The sequence below is a fragment of the Gouania willdenowi genome, chromosome 2, assembly GCF_900634775.1.
Source record: "Gouania willdenowi chromosome 2, fGouWil2.1, whole genome shotgun sequence".
NCBI lineage: Eukaryota > Metazoa > Chordata > Actinopteri > Blenniiformes > Gobiesocidae > Gouania > Gouania willdenowi.
The window spans coordinates 8,786,404-8,806,371 of NC_041045.1; the positions used below are offsets into that span (position 1 = coordinate 8,786,404).

General features: G+C 40.4%; 1 protein-coding gene across 1 annotated transcript in view; it reads left to right on the forward strand.

The window, feature by feature from the left end:
- The window catches only part of LOC114475571 (receptor tyrosine-protein kinase erbB-4-like), a 344,779-nt gene that overhangs the window by 316,929 nt on the left and 7,882 nt on the right, over positions 1–19,968 (forward strand). The window contains exon 27 of the mRNA XM_028466546.1: positions 15,873–16,048. Coding sequence (XP_028322347.1) covers positions 15,873–16,048 — 176 coding nt within the window. The remainder of the gene's footprint in view (positions 1–15,872; positions 16,049–19,968) is intronic.

Genomic DNA, 19,968 nt, shown 5'->3' on the forward strand with positions numbered 1-19,968 from the left:
CAACATGCTATAATGCCCTCTTTTTTTTTTCTCCCCTCAGTGTTATCAGAAACCTCACACCAGCGCTGCCATTTGACACTTAGACGATGTCAGGGAGGCAGTGTTACACGCAAGGATTATTTTATCCTGTCATGTCAAACCTCCAAACCTCATTTAGTGTCATTTCCAGTTAGTTTTGCTTGTTTTTCCATTGGGTGTAAAGCAGACATAAGCAACTGGCAGCCCGTGGGCCACATTCGGCACTCGGTGTAATTTAATGCGGCCCCCAAAGTAAATGTGCAAAATGACAGGAAAAAAACACAAAACAAAAGCAAGTATATATTAAAAAAACAAATAATTACAACATTGCAAGAAAATACAGTAAAAGACAAGAGAAAAACACATAAAACTACGATACAAAAAATGACCCACAGTACTAACAAACAAGCAAAATGACAACAGAAATACTCAAAAATCACCCCAAAAAAATGCGCAATGACAGCACAAATACACAATAAGATATTTCCTGTAAAGGACAGATATTTTACAGGAAAAATACACAAAAGGACTACAGAAATGCACAAAATGACTCACAACGAACAAGACAACAACAAACATACACAGAATGACAGAAAAACACACAAAATTACTATAAAAACTCTTTGCTCTTCCTGTATTAATGCTCAGATCACTCATTATTCTATACCAGTACAGTGCCCGTCGAAAGTATGTATTCATATAGTGGGAGTTTAAATACAGTTGTCAATTATGGCCAAATGAGTATGTGTTTGAAGGTTGGATGTACAAAGAGGTGTACATACTCCCGAAGTGTGTCTCCGTGCAGTGAATCTGAATTTTATGAAGCAGAAAAATATAGAATTTAGAAGTTACTCATTTGTTACTTTCAAATTCAATAACAACTATTCAAATCTTAGCCCATATAAACCATTTTTGGTCCAAAGTATGTTTTTAATTTACGATAAATAAAGACTGATTCAGGATACTGTAACTCCTGCTCATTTTGTGTTGATTAATAGAAACAAAAAACAAAAGGAAAGGAAAAGAAAAATAAATATGCAATGAATGATGGTTTTTCTTCAAAATTCAAGACGAGCTCCGATGTTGTTTTTTTCCGTTGTTATGAAAGTTTTAGGACTAATTAAAAAAGGAAAAGTGACTGGAGTTGAGATGCATCATCTGCCTTCCCAGACTGTCAGCAGGGACGTGTTCCCAGTTGATGATCTGCTTGTGGGGAACATGCATATTATCTGCTTCTTCTAAAAGTTATAGCGTTAAAGTTAGCAGCTTTGTAAACAGGGGCCTCAGTTATAAAAGTGTGCCTAGTGAAGATCACGCTAAAAACCAGGAAGTGCATACGCAAAAAAACTATCAGAGTTATAAACGTGGGTGCACGCTCGTCCCACACCTGTTTCCGTTTATAAATGACAATCAACCCGAAAGTTGTCGCACGTGAGGAAACACCTTACTCCGCCCCTATTATGCCTATAAAAGGTCAGGCTCCGCCCATACGGTGCCTAGAAAAGCTCAGGTGAACGTCTTTAATGAATATTCACTAATACGAATTTCACGGTGGACCCAGGGGGGAAAACGAGTAAATAAAACACATTTCACTCAATGTGAGATGGAGGTATTAATTGTCATGGTGGACACACACAAGAGAGTGTCATTTAGTGACACAGTGAATATTACGAATGATAGAAAGGATGATCACGTTGTGTTGCCTCAGAGCGTCAGAATGTGACTGAGGTGAAAAAGAAATGGGCAGACATAGAAGCAGAGGAGAAAATGTGTCTCACTCGCCATAGAGAGAATGTCTGTGCAACAGGTGGTGGAAAGGGGCGGAGCTTACCCTCACAGAGGATCATTGGGGAACCCCTCTGTGTTATAAAATAAGCTGAGGGGGACACAGATGCACTATATGCACCAGAAACATGGGATTAAATGATATTTCCTTGTAAAAAAAAAAAAAAAAATGAACAGGTAATAAAACACCTTTGAAACTATACGTAATTCACAATATTTATATTCAAGTAAAACCATATTTTTCATCAGTCCCAGGGTGTTTACTGGTGGGTGAGGCCGGGGGCTCCACAGCACCTCGTCCTCACGGGGGGGGGGTCCTAGTCCTGCCTATTGATCTCACTGGTCTCTGTAGATCCTCTCCCTCCAGAGTCTCCCGTGCACCTCGTCCTCCAGCAGTGCCTGATAATTCACTGTGCGTCTTTACGCATTGTGAGTGCGCTCCTTTTTATAACAACTACAGGTGTTGCAGCCAATTGATCAGCAGTTTTGCGCAATGATCATGTGATTTTAATTACAATTATTATTAATAATATAAAACTGTATTTGTACGCACACATATGTCTCTCACGCCCTGGGTAATGTGCACTGTTTGATTATTTCACACAAATATACAGTATCTATCTCACAGAGCTGTCTTTAATTTCATCCTTCTCCTGTTGGGGGCGGAGTTTCTCGTTTCTCATGATTTTGTGCACACGACAGTTACGCGCATTATCTCGCCAAGTTTGTCCCAAATGTTTCTTATAAGTGGCGTACGCTTTCTTTAGTACATATGTAGCGTTTGTAAATGAGACCCCCGATGTGTGATATCAATCTTTACACAAGATCCCAGGAAAAAAAGCCTCAAATGAGACGCTATGAGCTCCGTGCTAATGACTTTGACAGTAAAAGTGTGTGTTCCGTACCCTGTTTGACCCAACCTCTAAAGATCAGCATCGCAGAAGCTTCACTGAAGATGACAGTTAGCAGCGCGCTACAGTTTGATGCTCAAAAAGACTTGAATATAAGCGCAAGCATCATCAAACGGCCTCCAAAAGCTCGCCTTTAACAGGCTAATGTGCGGCTGTAGCACATCGCTCCTGCTTTACTCTTTCTTTTATTTATTTTATTTATTTTCCCAACTGTTGGTGACGTAAACTGGCACGGGCAACATGGTTTGCTTTGCAGCGCTCCTCTATTTGCTGCTCCACTCGCAAAGCTTTCATTTTAGTCATAAATAATACAAAAGTGTCCAATGGCAGAATATCAGCTTTCTGAAGTCACTGCTATTAATACTAATAGAGCAATGGGGTGCTTTAAGTAAACACTGTTTATGAGCAGAACCCCCTCCGCCCTCTGTTTTCCTCATTAGTTTCCTCACAGCACTGAGACTTAATTATTAATCATCTTTAGTTCCCCCGTAGTAATTTAAAACACTATTTGAATTATTTTCAGCATTAGTACTTCTTCATAGCTCTACTTTAAACACTGTCAATAATAAGGAGAGATGAATTGATGCTGTATTTTTTTTAATTATAAACAGATTATCTGAAGCGTTTAACGTGCATTAAAGCACATTCTCACCTTTCCCAGACCGAGAAGGGACAGAGGGACTAGTGGGAAGGGTTAATTTGGTGTTATGCTGCATCTTAGTTAGTCAAAGCTACCATTGATGCCTGGGAATGAGAGGATAGGGTTGGTGATTGTCTCTGTCCCAAAGGCCTTTAGCAATTATACTTACAGCTGCCCTGTAGCAATCTATGACACCTCCCACATATGACAGCTCATCGCCCAGCACAACACAAGCGTTTAATTGCTGTGTGTCACCTTGACAGGGATGTATTACCCACGATTCACTGCAACTAAACAGCAGCCACGAGGGGAGGGGTATTCTTAAAAATCAGCGTTTCCTTTTTAATATAAAATTACAGCAAAAACATGACTTTTTGTAAATCATCATACACCGTAATCTGCAACTTTTAGCAGTAAAATTTAGCCACAAAAAAATGTGCCGGTATCTGGTAATTTTATTCGTCTTGTGCAATTTTTGGTTGACTTTGTGTATTTCTGTTGTCATTTTAAAATATATCTGTTTTTGGTGTATTTTTTCCTCATTTTTGCGTTTTTGTTGTTTTGTAGTTGTGGAGTAATTTTTGTGAATATTTGTTGTAGTTTTGTGTGTTTTTATAGTAACTTTGTGATTGCTTTCGTATATTTCTCTCATTTTGTGCCATTTTGTTGTCTTTTGTTTTGTGGTTGTGGAGTCACTTTGGTGTATATTTGTTGTCATCTTGGATTAATTTTAATGTGTATTTGTTGTCGCTTTGTACTTATTTTTGTGTATTTCTCTCATTTTGTGCATTTTTTGGTCATTTTTGTGTCGCTTTGTTGTAATCTTGGAATCATCTTTTCCTTTGTTGCAGTTTTGTGTGTTTTTAGAGTCATTTCGTTCATTGTTCTTGTCTGGTGTATTATTCTGTAATTTTGTATGTTTTTTTTGAAGGCATTTTGTGGGTTTATTTTAGTGCTAATACAAGTAATGGTCAATACAAAAATATGCATGTTGGCAATGTGAGGCAATGGAGTCAGCCTGCAGCGACGCACCTGTTAGTAATCACTCTTATTAATTCCGTTACATGAAAGCATTCCAAAGCTCTTGCCACTTTTAATTTCACGTGGCATATTTACATTTTAATGACGTGGAAAATGCTTCTGGTCTTTTGTAAAGCGCAATTAAACTCCCAATGTGCCCATTTCAATGTTTCCATGATGCAGTTAGAGATATGATCATAAATCATAGTTATCTACCTCCACAGGGCTGAATCTCCCGCGTCGTGTCATCACCGCACATGTCGTTTGCTGATTTATTTTCTCTACGATCTGGTGAGCGGCTAAAGCACGGCTTCACAAAACAGATAAGCGGCAGATTTTAGATGTTGTGACTAATTCAGGTGATCATTGGGAGCTGGCCCCGGGCTGTGCAAATATTGGCAGCTTTAAATGCTTTTTTAACCTCTACTTTACCTGAGGCTAATCAGACCTATCACAACGTTTGATCACCTCGACTGGAGCTGAGATTAATTTGAAAGTGATCCTGCAGCTTGACTTGATAATTTTCCAAATTAAACACTGGGTTTTCACCGCTGCTTTAGATTTCAAAGGCTTTCCGAGGCTTTAGATAAGAAGTTAAAGTAATCACTAATTTTTTACTTCTCAGGATTACAACTAAAGCCACAAAAATACAGTACAGTAAAGATAACAATCCCCTTTTTAAATTAATCTATGGCACCATGTAGACCAGACATGGCCCCCAAAGTAAAAAATTACAGAAAGTTTTCCAAAATAACTAAATAAAACTTACAGAAATGCAGAAAAAAACTGTTAGGAACTACAAAAATACACAAAACCGGCACATAAAAATGACTAATAACACAAAATTTGAAGAAAATCAACAAAATGACTACAAAAACACTCAAAAAAAGAAAAAAATATACAAAGATTCTAAAAACTCACAAAATGACAACGCAAACACACAAAAAAAGAGAAAAATAGACAAAATGATTCCAAAAAACCACAAAATGACAACGCAAAGAAACCAAAAAAAGAGAAAAATAGACAAAATGATTCCAAATACAAAATGACAACGCAAACACAAAAAAAGAGAAAAATAGACAAAATGATTCCAAAAACCCACAAAATGACAACGCAAACACACAAAAAAAGAGAAAAATAGACAAAATGATTCCAAAAACCCACAAAATGACAACGCAAACACACAAAAAAAGAGAAAAATAGACAAAATGGTTCCAAAAACCCACAAAATGACAACGCAAACACACAAAAAAAGAGAAAAATAGACAAAATGATTCCAAAAACCCACAAAATGACAACGCAAAGAAACCAAAAAAAGAGAAAAATAGACAAAATGATTCCAAATACAAAATGACAACGCAAACACAAAAAAAGAGAAAAATAGACAAAATGATTCCAAAAACCCACAAAATGACAACGCAAAGAAACCAAAAAAAGAGAAAAATAGACAAAATGATTCCAAATACAAAATGACAACGCAAACACAAAAAAAGAGAAAAATAGACAAAATGATTCCAAATACAAAATGACAACGCAAACACAAAAAAAGAGAAAAATAGACAAAATGATTCCAAAAACTCACAAAATGACAATGCAAAGAAACCAAAAAATAGAAAAATAGACTAAATTATTCCAAATACTCACAAAATGACAATGCAAACACACAAAAAAAGAGAAAAATAGACAAAATTATTCCCAAAAACACACAAACCCTTTGTTGTTAGTTTCCTGTATTAATGCTCTGATTGGTTATTATTATACTGACATGAATGTTCACAATGTGGCTCATGAATCAGACAATCACACTTTTGTGGCCCCTGCTGTGATAACAGTTGCCCATCTCTGGTGTAGACAAATGGCTGTATGCTGCTTAACCAATGCTTTGAGAAACGTATAAATAATAACAATAATAGTCTACTAATTTAAATCTTAATATCGTAAGTTTTTTAAAGATTTCCTCTAAAACTGAAGCCCGTTGTCGATGTTGGATTTTTCAAAGGAAAAATGAGATTTCAATGTGTTTGGACATGCTGGGACAGGCCTGAGGCTCCTGCAGAGATGAGGATGAACAGCAGACCCATGGAGCTCAGTCACAATTACCATGTGAAAGAGAGGGAGGGAGAAAATAACGCTGGAATACAACCACCCATGAGCCATGTTCTTCCACACAGCATAGTAAAAGCTGAGTGTAGCCGCGTAGCCAAATCTGAATTTATGCCTAAATTCATTCAAATAAAAGCAAAATCGCATTTTAGGATTTGATTTGAACGATAACGATTTAACGCTTTAAGTTCCTAAGCACTTAATATCAGCCACATTCACAGCTCATGTTTGTAACTCTTTACGGTTCAAATGTTTCACCTTTATGGATGAAACACAAACTCCAAACAGAGCTTTACCGTAACTTATAAACTAAGTAATGCTTTTGGATATTAAACTCAAATTAGCATGGTCATAAAGTCACATAGAATTCATTTCAAATCAATAAACTTTTCATATAAAACAGTATTATTATGATTATTATTTTAATTAAACTAGCTGTTTTTACTTCATTTTTAAGGAGATTTATTGTGTTTCTTTGGCAAACAAGGGTGACAGTGATTGGCTTGACATTATTTTTGTTTTAGTTTGCTGCCGTTATTCCCCGTGATATGTGCTGACTTTGCGAGATATTCAATTTTGTCCAGATTCGGATCTCTCCATGTAAAATAAACAAGTTGATGGAACATTCAGTCGAGAAAACACTAGAAATGTGTTGGAAAGTGACTTTGGCAGAATTTTTAGGGGCGAAAGCAAAAAATTACACATCCACACCGAACGCGACTTCAGCGACTCTGGCGACTAGATTACATTCAAAATCAATGTAAATGACACAACGTCAGTCGACCTCCCTTCAAGCGACGCGATTCCAGCGACTCAATCTCACGATTGAGTCGTTAGCAACTCAATCTCACGAAGTCGCTCAAAGTTGAAATTTTTTTACCTTTCAAGTGACTTCAAGTAAGGCTGTGTGTGTTGCGACATCCAATCGGCAACGAGTTTCTCCCCTCATCGCTGCGGTAAATCAGAATCAGAAAGGTTATTATATTAGCAAAGTACAGTTTAAAAACAGCACAAGGAATTTAACTTCGCAATTGATGCGAAGAACAAAAAACAAACCAGAAACCATAACTATAATGATAATAATGATAAATATAAAGGATAAGGGACAAAGGATAAATATTCGGCCCCCTTGAACTTTTTGACCTTTTGCCACATTTCAGGCTTCAAACATAAAGATATAAAACTGTAATTTTTTGTGAAGAATCAACAACAAGTGCGACACAATCATGAAGTGAAGCGAAATTTATTGGATATTTCAAACATTTTTAACAAATAAAAAACTGAAAAATTGGACGTGCAAAATGATTCAGCCCCCTCAAGTTAATACTTTGTAGCACCACCTTTTGCTGCGATAACTGCTGTAAGTCGCTTGGGGTATGTCTATCAGTTTTGCACATTGAGAGACTGGAATATTTGCCCATTCCTCCTTGCAAAACAGCTCGAGCTCAGTGACGTTGGATGGACAGCGTTTGTGAACAGCAGTTTTCAGTTGTTTCCACAGATTCTCGATTGGATTCAGGTCTGGACTTTGACTTGGCCATTCTAACACCTGGATATGTTTATTTGTGAACCACTCCATTGTAGTTTTTGCTTTATGTTTTGGATCATTGTCTTGTTGGAAGACAAATCTCCGTCCCAGTCTCAGGTCTTTTGCAGACTCCATCAGGTTTTCTTCCAGAATGGTCCTGTATTTGGCTCCATCCATCTTCCCATCAATTTTAACCATCTTCCCTGTCCCTGCTGAAGAAAAGCAGGCCCAAACCATGATGCTGCCACCACCATGTTTGACAGTGGGGATGGTGTGTTCAGGGTGATGAGCTGTGTTGCGTTTACGCCAAACATAACGTTTTGCATTGTTGCCAAAAAGTTCGATTTTGGTTTCGTCCGACCAGAGCACCTTCTTCCACATGTTTGGTGTGTCTCCCAGGTGGCTTGTGGCAAACTTTAAACGACACTTTTTATGGATATCTTTAAGAAATGGCTTTCTTCTTGCTACTCTTCCATAAAGGCCAGAGTTGTGCAGTATACGAATGATTGTAGTATGAGTATGAGTCTCCCACCTCAGCTGTACATTTCTGCAGTTCATCCAGAGTGATCATGGTCCAGACCATGGGATCAAGGGGGCCGAATACTTTTTCAAGGCACTGTATATACATATGTAGAAGTACTGCAGGTAATAAAAATGAAGAAAGCATAAAGCGCGACTATGTTTAAGTGACAAATCTTGCAATTTAAGCGACTATAGTCGCTCAAGTCGCGCTCGGTGTGAACGCACCTTAAGAATGAAGTAAAAACACGTCTATGCATTCGTGTACGGGACTCCACATCCCACAATGCAATGCGAGAATTTTTTTCCGACACTGTCAATAGGAGTGTTACTAATTTTCAAGCATCATAATCAACCTTTTACATCTTTTTTCCAACATATGATGTTGTTTTTTCTGATCTGTGAGACTTACATTGTGTCTTTATCTCATAAAAAACAATGATCATCTCCAGAAGCTTTAAGGGAGACCATCAAATCAAAGAAATGTTTTTTTTAAAAAATGCCCTTTGTTACATCTCTTGATTTTGACAAATGTATTTGGAGCAGCTCGATCTTGCTTGTAAAAATGAGTACATGGATATTTTTTTTCTCTGTGCACCCAGAGAGAGGAGTAGCGCAGGGCGGATGGTACAGGTGTTACAAATAGGAAGGATAATGGTGTCCCATTAAAGCTGACTTACGCTCCCTCCAACAGCTGACTCAGCAACAAACTATAATGGACGACTCAGCACCTTCTCGCTGGTGTTTGTCACCTTTTGTTGGACTGTTAGGTCCCTCAGAATGCTGCCTGGGTGTGCAAACTGATTTAAAGTGCACACAGTTGTTTTTTGGCTTCCTTTCCCTCAGGTTTGTCAATGTCACATAATCACATGCAGCATCAACACATTTTTTTCTTTGAGATTTGAGCCTTTTCTGAACTCACAGGAGTAGGCTACTACTCACTAAGTCTTGTTATTTACGTCTGCTCACCTTCAGGAAGCTTTTTCTCTCAGCTTTGTTAAAATTTTTAAAGAGTTTTCTGGCGTTTCCTGTTTTTCCCGTGGTGACCCTTAGCAACACTGCATTACAAAAGCACATTGGCTGGACAGAGATGGAGAGCTCTAATCTCTGCAGGCCCACAAAGTCTCTTTATCCCTCTGAATGCAATCTCCTCTCTTTGCTGCTCACAACAGCAGCACACACACACACACACCTGTAGAATGATCACAAAGATAGATCCACGTGCACATGCAACAAAAAAACAAAACATGCTTTTACTTGACACATCAGTTAATAGTTATTTTTTAATAGAGCTCCCATTTCTTAAGCTTTCTTTGACGGTTCTTCTCTGTCCTTCTCTCCTCTCCAACATTTGACCATCATGCTCAATTTACCAAATCACAGAGACACCGTTCTACTCCTCACACTTGATTACCTTTCAATGCTTCTCGCACAAAGGGAGCACTCGAAGAAGCCGCTGCATCCATCTATGTCGTGTGTGTTAACAATGGAGGGCAACGTTGGCTAAAGCAGAGGGAAAAAGAGGGCCATCCAAGGGGGGAAAAAACAGCAGAAATCCATGTACTTCTATCCATTCAAGCTGTTCCAGACGACCATGGTTCTGGTTTAGGCATGGACACGATGCAGAAAACACTGATCATTAGGGATTTTTAATTATTTAAACCACTTTGAAAGCAATTTAAGCAGAACTAAAGCGGGTGTGTGTTTGAAGGTTTTACACTCCAGTCCAATAGGTGGCAGCAATGGTAAGGCATCCGAATACTCCATCCTATCTCCTTTCCTATCCACTTTTTGTTGGCCATGATAAGGAGCGTTTAAATTCTCTTTAAGCTAAGGAAATGCGGCTCAATGCTTCCTTTATAACCTCCTTTAGCCTAGGAATTACTGATGCATCCTTTACCAAAGGAGATCACATAATGCTGACCCACAATTCATTGCGGCGACAACATTTAAAAGGATGCGCACAGCCGAGCTTTACGTAAACTCTTGAAGACTGAAAAGGGACGGAGATCATGTAAGTTACTAAAACAATAATATGATTTGAACTTTAAATAATCTATAACCCATATTTTATGATATGTAAGACATATTATCAGATTATAACTGATATAAAACAGACACTCTGTGGTTCAAGAAAAGACATTTTTATCAACATATTTAATATTTCTAAGTAGAAGGTGAGTGTGATCAACCATTCTCAATGTGACGTAGTTTTAGTTTCACTTTTGTTCCTCATAGTCTGGTAGCCTCTTTTCCTTTGATTTACATTCAAAACTTGTGATTTTTTAGATCATTTCAGTGTTATAAATGTGCATTTTATAGTCCGTTTTTTGGAAAAATGTGTAGTTATTTTTCACCACGGCAGACGTCACTAACCTTCACCGCCGTGTCGGATTATTACGTCACCTGGTGGAAGTGCTTCTGATTGTCAAAACAAACATGATGGCCTTTTCCCAACTCCTCTCCTAACACCTTTCCTTAACCCTGTGACGTCATCCACAGGGTTAAAGACGAGTGGATAGGAAAGGAGATAGGAGCGACAATTCGGAAACAGCCCAGGTGAAAACAGAACAGCAGAAAACTGATGATTGCATTAGTTACAGGTGAAATATTTGCACTGCGTTAGTATATCACTCTTTATGGTTTTGTATAGTTTTTTTCTATTTCTTTGAAATGCACTTATTAGAAGATATATGCCTAACAAAACACATTATTATGCACAATATTCTTTAAGTACCTTTACAAGCCTGTGTTCCTCTATCTTGAAATCACGTGATTGATGTCACACGGTCCCACTGCCTGTACACATCCCATTGTTTGCTACACTATGGTGCATAATTGCGTATTGTTAGGCATATATCTTCTATTAAGTACATTTCAAAAGATTTGAGGCCATATTTGTAAAAACGGTGGAGTATTTCTTCAAGATATGTCAAGGTTGAGTATGAGTGCCATTAAAAGGACTTATTTTTTCACCAACATGAGTAGATGATGTTAAACAGCAAAAAGAAATCAGCAAATATCTGCTTTGTCTCTGTAGTTCTGATGAATGACGTTAAATAACAGGGCTGAGACACTTTATTCATTTCAGTCTGTAATCACACGAAAAATGAAGCGTAACGGGTCATTTATCTTGATGAGTAGTGCAGCGTTAACAGCTTTTCTTTTTTAGAGCAAAGTGACCGTTTTGGATGAAAAGAATCATATTATTTGTTCAGTTCCTTTGTCGTCTACCGATGGGTGACCTTGACAGACAATAGAGGTTAAAGGGAACTTCAAAGTGAAGAATATTAATCAAAGCAAACTCTTTGTCATAATTTAAGAACTGATCAGAACCTGACGGTGAGTGTGCAAAAAAAAAAAAAAACTTATCCAAGGAAGTTTACCAGGAAATAAGAGGCCTATGCTATCTGGTTTCAGTGTCAGGGGACAGCACGTGTGAGTGTGTTCTGTAGTGTGGCTTGTTTAGGTGGAGGGTCTGGTTTAAGACGTACTTAGAAATCTACTTAACTGTGCTTTTTATGCTGTTCTCAGAAGAAGCAAAAGCATTGAATCCTAAAATGAGTATTTTAGTACAAATGATGATGATTTGCGATATTGTAAATTTTCTATATTACCAAAATAGAAATTTCTTGATATATTGCCCAGGCCTAGTCAGTAGCTTTAGAAATTTGGGAGTGCAGACTTAGGATTAAATAAAATTAGTAAATATTAGGGTTGGGGAAAAAATATAATTTTATGATATATCACCTTTTTCAGGAAATCATTTTGTCAATTTCTTTCTTTCTTTTTTTATAAATTATTATTTTTTCAACCATGTTTACATGTGTCATATGCTTTTCCATAATCATTACTATCGTGTCGCAATATTTACTGAATCAGAATCTCAGTAACGTCCCAGCTCTGGTAAAAATCCTAATGTAATCGTGGTTGTTGAGTTTGACGCGTAAACTGGCGCCCTGCGTGCTGCAGATGTAGTTTACCCCCACCAGTGTGGCTGAGCTGTGAATGAATGCTGCAGACTTAAATGTATTTCAGCAACGGGAAGTGTTCGTCTCTCCGACTGTTTGAAACGTTTCAAAGCATCGACTGATCTTTTATTTACACTGGATTTCTTTGCGATCATAAAACATCTTGTCTGGTTCACCTGCCATCCAGGAGTGAGCACAGTGAGAGGAGAATAGAACCAATCATGGCCGTTACAGGGCCTCAGCTCACACAAACCGTACCATAACACACATGGGTTTGTTTTTCCAACCCATAGATACAGTACGTATATCAGTGGTTCTCAGACTTTATGGCTCATGTACCCACTTTGTCTGAATACAACATTTTGCTCAGAATACTGTGAAACAGCAACTATAGAGCATAATGATGGAATACAGGAGTAATAACACACATTTTTAATAATCTCACTTTGTAAATAAATGGAATGAAACAGTATTTAGTGCCTCCTGAATAGATTTATTCCTATAGTATCATCGTGTGGGTTTTTGGTGTCATTTTGTGTATTTTGTTATTGTTTGTCTGTTCTTTCTATTATACATGATCATTTTCTCCTATTTTGTGTGTTTTTGTTGTCGTTTTTGTGTGTTGTTGATATTATTTAAACTATTATTTCTCTCAGTGTGTGTGTTTTTGGTGTCGTTTGGTTGCTTCTTATGTCATTTTTATAGGTTTCTCTGTTCTTTTTGTGTATATTTGTTGTTTTCTCTCATTTAGTGTGTCTTTCTTGTAGTTTTGTAGTATTTTTTTTTCTCTTAGTGCATGTGTTTTTGGTGTCGTTTTTTCTGTGTGTGTGTGTTTGTGCTATAGCCCCCGTGGTGACTGCGTGTGTCTAATTGAGTGCTGCTCACTCAGACAGGAGGTCTCAGACAGTGTTGACATTCAGGCAGTGGAATGCCACCATTGGCGATGACAGCTGATCATTCTTCCAGCCAGCACCCTAATTATACAGAGATGGAGTGAGAGCAAAGGAGACGGCCACACACACACACACACACACACACACTGGCTCTTTAAACAACAATCAGGTTCCGATTGTTTCCAATGCAGCTTCCTGTCCTGCTGTTCCATCCATTCACATCTGTCCCCCCCCCCCCACCGTTGCTGGGAAATCCACCAACACGCCACCATTTCCCTTCTCTGTGACCTAATCTTTGATCACACTTTACCAATTATACAACAATAGCTAGAGGTGAAAGTAATGGATTACAAGTACTCCACATGACTGTAATTGAGGATGCAGGAGGCTTCCTCAATAATTTCAACCTGTTTCAACTTTATTGCTTATTTTCTGCTAATGCTAGGTTAGTGCTAATGTTAATGCTGAGCTAATGCTAACGTTAGTGTCGGTGCCCAATATTTTTGCGAGCCTGATCGTTTCAGATCCTTCCAACGCATGCGCTAAACGCGTCTACATCCAACCCTATTTAAAAGGTTGAATCCCTGCTATTTAAAAATAATTCGAAATTTATGTTTTGAGTGAATTCTGATTTATTTTTAATCTTATCCACCAGTTCCACATGTTTGGGTTGGCTTAGCATGTATCCACCAGTTCCACATGTTTGGTTAGCTTAGCATCTAGCCACAAGTTCCACATGTTTGGGTTCGCTTAGCATGTATCCACCGGTTCCACATGTTTAGGTTCGCTTAGCATGTAGCCACCAGTTCCACATGTTTGGGTTAGCTTAGCATCTAGCCACAAGTTCCACATGTTTGGGTTCGCTTAGCATGTAGCCACCAGTTCCACATGTTTGGGTTAGCTTAGCATCTAGCCACCAGTTCCACATACATCTGTTTGGTTTTTGATTGTCAATGTTGTGTATTGTGTTTTTATCCATTTTTTTTTTCAATTAACAATTAAAAACACCACAAAACAGTTGCATATTTAAAAGTTTACTATTAAAATATTTAACAAACGTGGTATGGTCAGTTTACATTCAAATATAACGTCTCAGCAGCTCTGTCGTAAAGATTGCGAGTGAAGGAAGAGACGTAGTTGCATGCGTTGAAAGGATCTGACAGCTAGGCTATTGCTAATTGCTAGGCTATTACTTACATTAGGCTAATGCTACGGTAATGTTAATGCTAGGTTAATGCTAATGCTAGGTAATGCTAACACTAGGCTAATGCTAATGCAGTGCGGCGCGGGCCAGCACATGTATTCTCACTCGAATTTTCTTCAAGAAATGCAAATATTCTAGTTGAGTAGCATTTATGGCTACTTCAATTACTTATAGTTAAGTTAACCTGTGTTAAATTCCTTATTTTTGTCCTTTTTCTACCTTTAAAATAATGTCAAAAATGCTACACAGATTTTAAAACGTCAATGAATCACTTCCAGGTAAGGGCTACATAAAATTAATACACATAAATAATGTTATATTTGCAGTAGATACAATCTTTAGATATTCAGTTCCGGTTATACATTAACGTGATTGATTCAATGAGGCTGTCATGCTCCTAAAAATAAGATTTACACTGGAATGGTGACGATTGTTTACTTTTAAATTAGTTTAAGGAAAAAAGTGTTTCTGTACTGTGCATATGTTTTTTAAGGCTTTGACTTCGTTGCCATATACTGTGATATTCAGAGGTGAAAGTTCTCACATTACTGTAATTGAGTACTTTTTTGAGTATGTTTCTAAATCAGTCATTTTACTTGTACTTAAGTATGTAAGTATGTTTTAAAAGAAGTAAATTATCACATTACTACACCCAACCATTACTGAGTAAATTATTATTATTATTATTATTTTTTAAATGATCAACGGACATTATGAAACTACTAGAAATTAAAAAAAACAGACAATCAAATGCATCGCACCATAGCCGACCAATCAGATTAAACGTAATGTACGGCGGCAAAACAGCATTGAATGGAGGTTATTTTCTCAGTTTTAGAGTCTGATAATTTGTTTATTTAGCTTTTTCATTTATTTATTTTTTTAAAGAATTGTACTTTGTGCAAACCTTTTATTTTATACAGAGGCCTTTGTGGAGAATAAATCAAGTGTTTACTGTATTAAGTGAAAAGTAACTAGTAACTTTTACTTTGAGTATTAATTGAGCTACTTTTTACTTGTACTGAAATACAATTTAAATCAAGTAACAATACTTCTACTTGAGTAGGATATATCAGTACTCTTTACACCTCTGCAAATAGCCTGTTAGTGTATGTGACGTCACCAATGGGTCGACTGTCCACACACACACACACACACACACACACACACACACACACACACACACTGATGTATGAGGTCAATCAGACGTCATTGAACAGTGTGCCTCAGGATATTAACGTTTCTTGCTCTCTGAGATGATAAACTCTTTGTGTCCACAGGCTTTTTGTGGAGCAATAACAGCATCTCTGGTCTTCCTCTGCCTCCGCAATCCATTACAGAGCAAGTAACATCCTCCACCACGTGTGAGCAGACTAACACTGTGGCTCTGAGCCGACTGTGTATGTTACTGGGAGTGAAGATGACAACTATGGCCAACAACACGCACAGACATTAGGTGAGCAATGGGAAATCCCACAAAAAAAAAAATATATATATATATATACATAATTGTGTTTTATGCATGCCTTATGATAAATTAATTAGTTGGTAATCATATAAAACAAAAGACAATTATTCATTTTTTGATATAGGGTTTTTTTTCAAAAACATATTTACATTTGCAATACAGAGGTGGACTGGTACCAAAATTCAGCCCTGGCATTTTCTATCCTGACCATCCCACTACATTATCAGCTGTTAGTAAGTCTGTGATTCTCAACATGTGGCTCTTTATGTCGTAATTTTAATAATTATTCCCCCAGAAAACCTTAAACCCATTTTTACCTATTTATTTTTGCTATTTTGCAATTTCCTTTGTCCCATTTCCAAAAAGTTCGGACATTTTCTTCAGATTTTAGCTCCTTTTGCCATTTTTTCTGTCCGTTTTTGCAAGTTCTTTTTGACACATTTATCCCTTTTTTTCCTTTCTTTAATTTTTTGGCAACTTATTCATCCAAATAAGCAATAAATACCACTTGTTTCCTTTTTTCCAACATTTCCCCTCTTTTTGTTCCACGTTTGCCCTTTTTCAATACTGTTTGCCACATTTTGCCCATTTAAGTTACCCTTTGCCATTACATACCACCCGTTTCCTCTTTATTTGTCCATTTTTTGGCCACTCTTTGTCACGAGACGGAACTGAGGCTCAAGCGCAGACAGCACAACAGGAGGCACAGATACAATTAACTGATTTATTTCACAAAAACTGAATACAACAGAAAACCTACCAGCGCCCTAAGTGGGGTGGTGGAGAAATTAAGTGCTGAGCTAACTGAGGGAGACCTAATACTAAGATTAACTAAAAACGATCAGGAAACTACTGATGAAAAAACAGAACCCTAGGTCTAAAGGCATAAACTCAGAATGACTAAACTAACAAAGGAAACCTCTGAACCCCAAATGGGCAGGAACACAGAGACGCTCGAGCTGCAGCCAACGCGGCCGAAACGAAGGAGCCTGGCACAGGAGTGGGGAAGAACCAGCTGAAGGGTGGAGTGAGCTGAGGGATTCCAGCGGTGATGATGGTTCCAGGAGGGAAGGAAGCAGGAGAGCTCCCATCGGCTGAGAGGGTCAGAGTCTGCAATGCTTACAGTTTGGCGTCGGTTTGTGGTCTGCCGGTGTCTTAAGTAGTGGTGTGACCACTCCCCGCCGCAGCTGGAAGCAATCCTGATGATTAGAGTTGAGTAGTCTGGATAGTGAGGCATGGAGACCACCAGATGGTGCCAACGGACCAGTTCAGGAGATGCCAGAGGTAGAGGGCATGACAGTACCCCCCCTCCTACGTGCGCCTCCAGGCGCACGACCAAAACGTTCAGGACGCCGCCGCTTGAGATCCCTGATTAGGTCAGGGCAAAGGATCTGACTGCGGGGAACCCAGCTCCTCTCCTCAGGCCCGTAACCCTCCCAGTCCACGAGAAACTGGAGGCCGCGACCCCTGCGGCGGACATCCAGCAAGCGCCGAACCGAGTAGGCGGGCGAGTCATCCACCATCCTGGGAGGAGGGGGGGGGGGGAACAGGAGGAGCCAGGGGGGAGTCCCTGGCGGGCCTGACCTGCGAGACATGGAACGTGGGGTGAATTTTCAAAGTTCTGGGAAGGGTGAGACGTACCGCTGTCGGACTGATGATCTTCTCCACGGGGAAGGGACCGATGAACCGGGGTGCCAGCTTTCTGGATTCGACCTTCAGAGGGAGGTCCTTGGCCCTCAACCAGACTCGTTGGCCCACAGAGTAGGTTGGTGCCGGGCAGCGACGGCGGTTGGCCTGCCGCTCCATCCTCTCAGTTGATTGAATAAGTCTGGCCCTGGCCCTGTCCCAGACCCTTTTGATCTGGCTGACGAAGGTCTGTACAGAGGGAACGGAGAGTTCCTGTTCCTGGGAGGGGAACAACGGAGGTTGATAGCCGAGGGAGCACTGAAAAGGAGACATCCCCAGAGAAGAGTTTATCTGTGAATTGTGTGCATACTCCACCCAGGCCAGATGCTCAACCCAGGCAGTGGGGTTGGAGGAGACCAGACACCGGAGGTACGTCTCCAGAGACTGATTGGCCCGCTCCGCTTGGCCATTAGACTGGGGGTGAAAGCCAGAGGTGAGACTGGGGGTGGCCCCTAGGGCAGCGCAGAAGGCCTTCCAGACTCCGGAGATGAACTGTGGACCCCGGTCCGAGACAATGTCTGCTGGTATCCCATGCAACCGGAAGACGTGGTCAACTAGGAGGGATGCCGTCTCCCTGGCTGAGGGGAGTTTGGGAAGGGCGACGAAGTGTGCTGCTTTGGAAAAACGATCAACAATGGTGAGGATGACCGTGTTACCTCCAGAGGGGGGTAGCCCCGTGACGAAATCCACAGCGATGTGTGACCAAGGCCGAGTGGGCACCGGGAGTGGTTGAAGGAGACCCGAGCTGGGTCTGTAAGGGGTCTTGCCCCGGGAGCAGGTGGGGCAAGCGGCGACAAAGTCCCGAGTGTCCCTTTCGAGAGAGGGCCACCAAAACCTCTGCCGAAGGATGGCTGTGGTCCGGAAGCCCCCAGGATGGCAGGCGAAGCGAGAGGTATGAGCCCACTGGAGCACCTGGGTACGCACAGACTCAGGAACATAGAGAACATTAGGCGGGCAGTTACCTGGGATTGGCTGTTGGGACTGTGCTTGACGGACCTGATCCTCCACTTGCCAGGTTAGAGAGGCGACAAGACGAGCAGGGGGAAGGATAGATTCAGGGTCACCAGAGGGTTCGTCGCAGGAGAACTGACGAGACAGGGCATCCGGCTTGATGTTACGGGACCCCGGGCGATACGTGAGGGAAAACTGGAAGCGACCAAAAAACAGCGCCCAGCGGGCCTGCCGAGAGTTCAATCTCCTGGCTGAACGAATGTACTCCAAGTTCTTATGGTCTGTCCAGACAATGAATGGGTGCTCTGCCCCCTCCAGCCAGTGCCGCCACTCCTCTAGAGCGAGCTTGACCGCCAACAGCTCCCGGTTCCCCACATCGTAGTTCCGTTCTGCTGGGGTCAGGCGGCGAGAGAAGAAGGCACAGGGATGCAGCTTTTGGTCAGATGGGGTCCTCTGGGAGAGTACGGCCCCAACCCCGGAGTCGGAGGCATCCACCTCGACCACAAACTGAAGGTGGGGATCTGGCTGAACAAGGATAGGCGCAGAGGTAAAGCGTACCTTGAGGGACTGAAATGCTTGCTCGGCCTTGGGGGTCCACTGGAAGGGAATTGAGGTGGAGGTCAGGGCTGTGAGAGGGGCTGCCACCCTACTATAGTCACGGATGAAGCGGCGGTAAAAGTTAGCGAAGCCCAAAAAACGCTGTAACTGTTTCCGGGTCTCTGGCTGGGGCCACTCGGAGACAGCCGATAGCTTGGCCGGGTCCATCATAACACGTCCTGGGGAGATGACAAAACCCAAAAATGATACTGTAGTAATGTGAAACTCACACTTCTCCGCTTTAGCAAAAAGGCGGTTCTTCCACAGGCGCTCCAAAACCAGGCGGACATGGCGGACGTGTTCCTCTTGGTCTCTGGAATAAATCAGGATATCGTCTATGTAAACAAACACAAAGTGGTTGATCATATCCCGGAGCACATCGTTAACCAGGTTCTGGAAGACGGCGGGGGCATTCGTGAGGCCAAAGGGCATTACTAAGTACTCAAAGTGTCCCAGGGGGGTATTAAAACCCGTCTTCCACTCATCTCCCTCTCTTATTCTCACTAAATGATAAGCATTTCTCAGGTCTAGTTTGGAGAACACTTTGGCCCCATGGAGGAGGGTGAAGGCAGAGTTTATCAGAGGTAGAGGGTACTTGTTCTTCACGGTTATATTATTTAGGCCCCGAAAGTCAATACAGGGTCGCAGGGACCCGTCCTTCTTATTTACGAAAA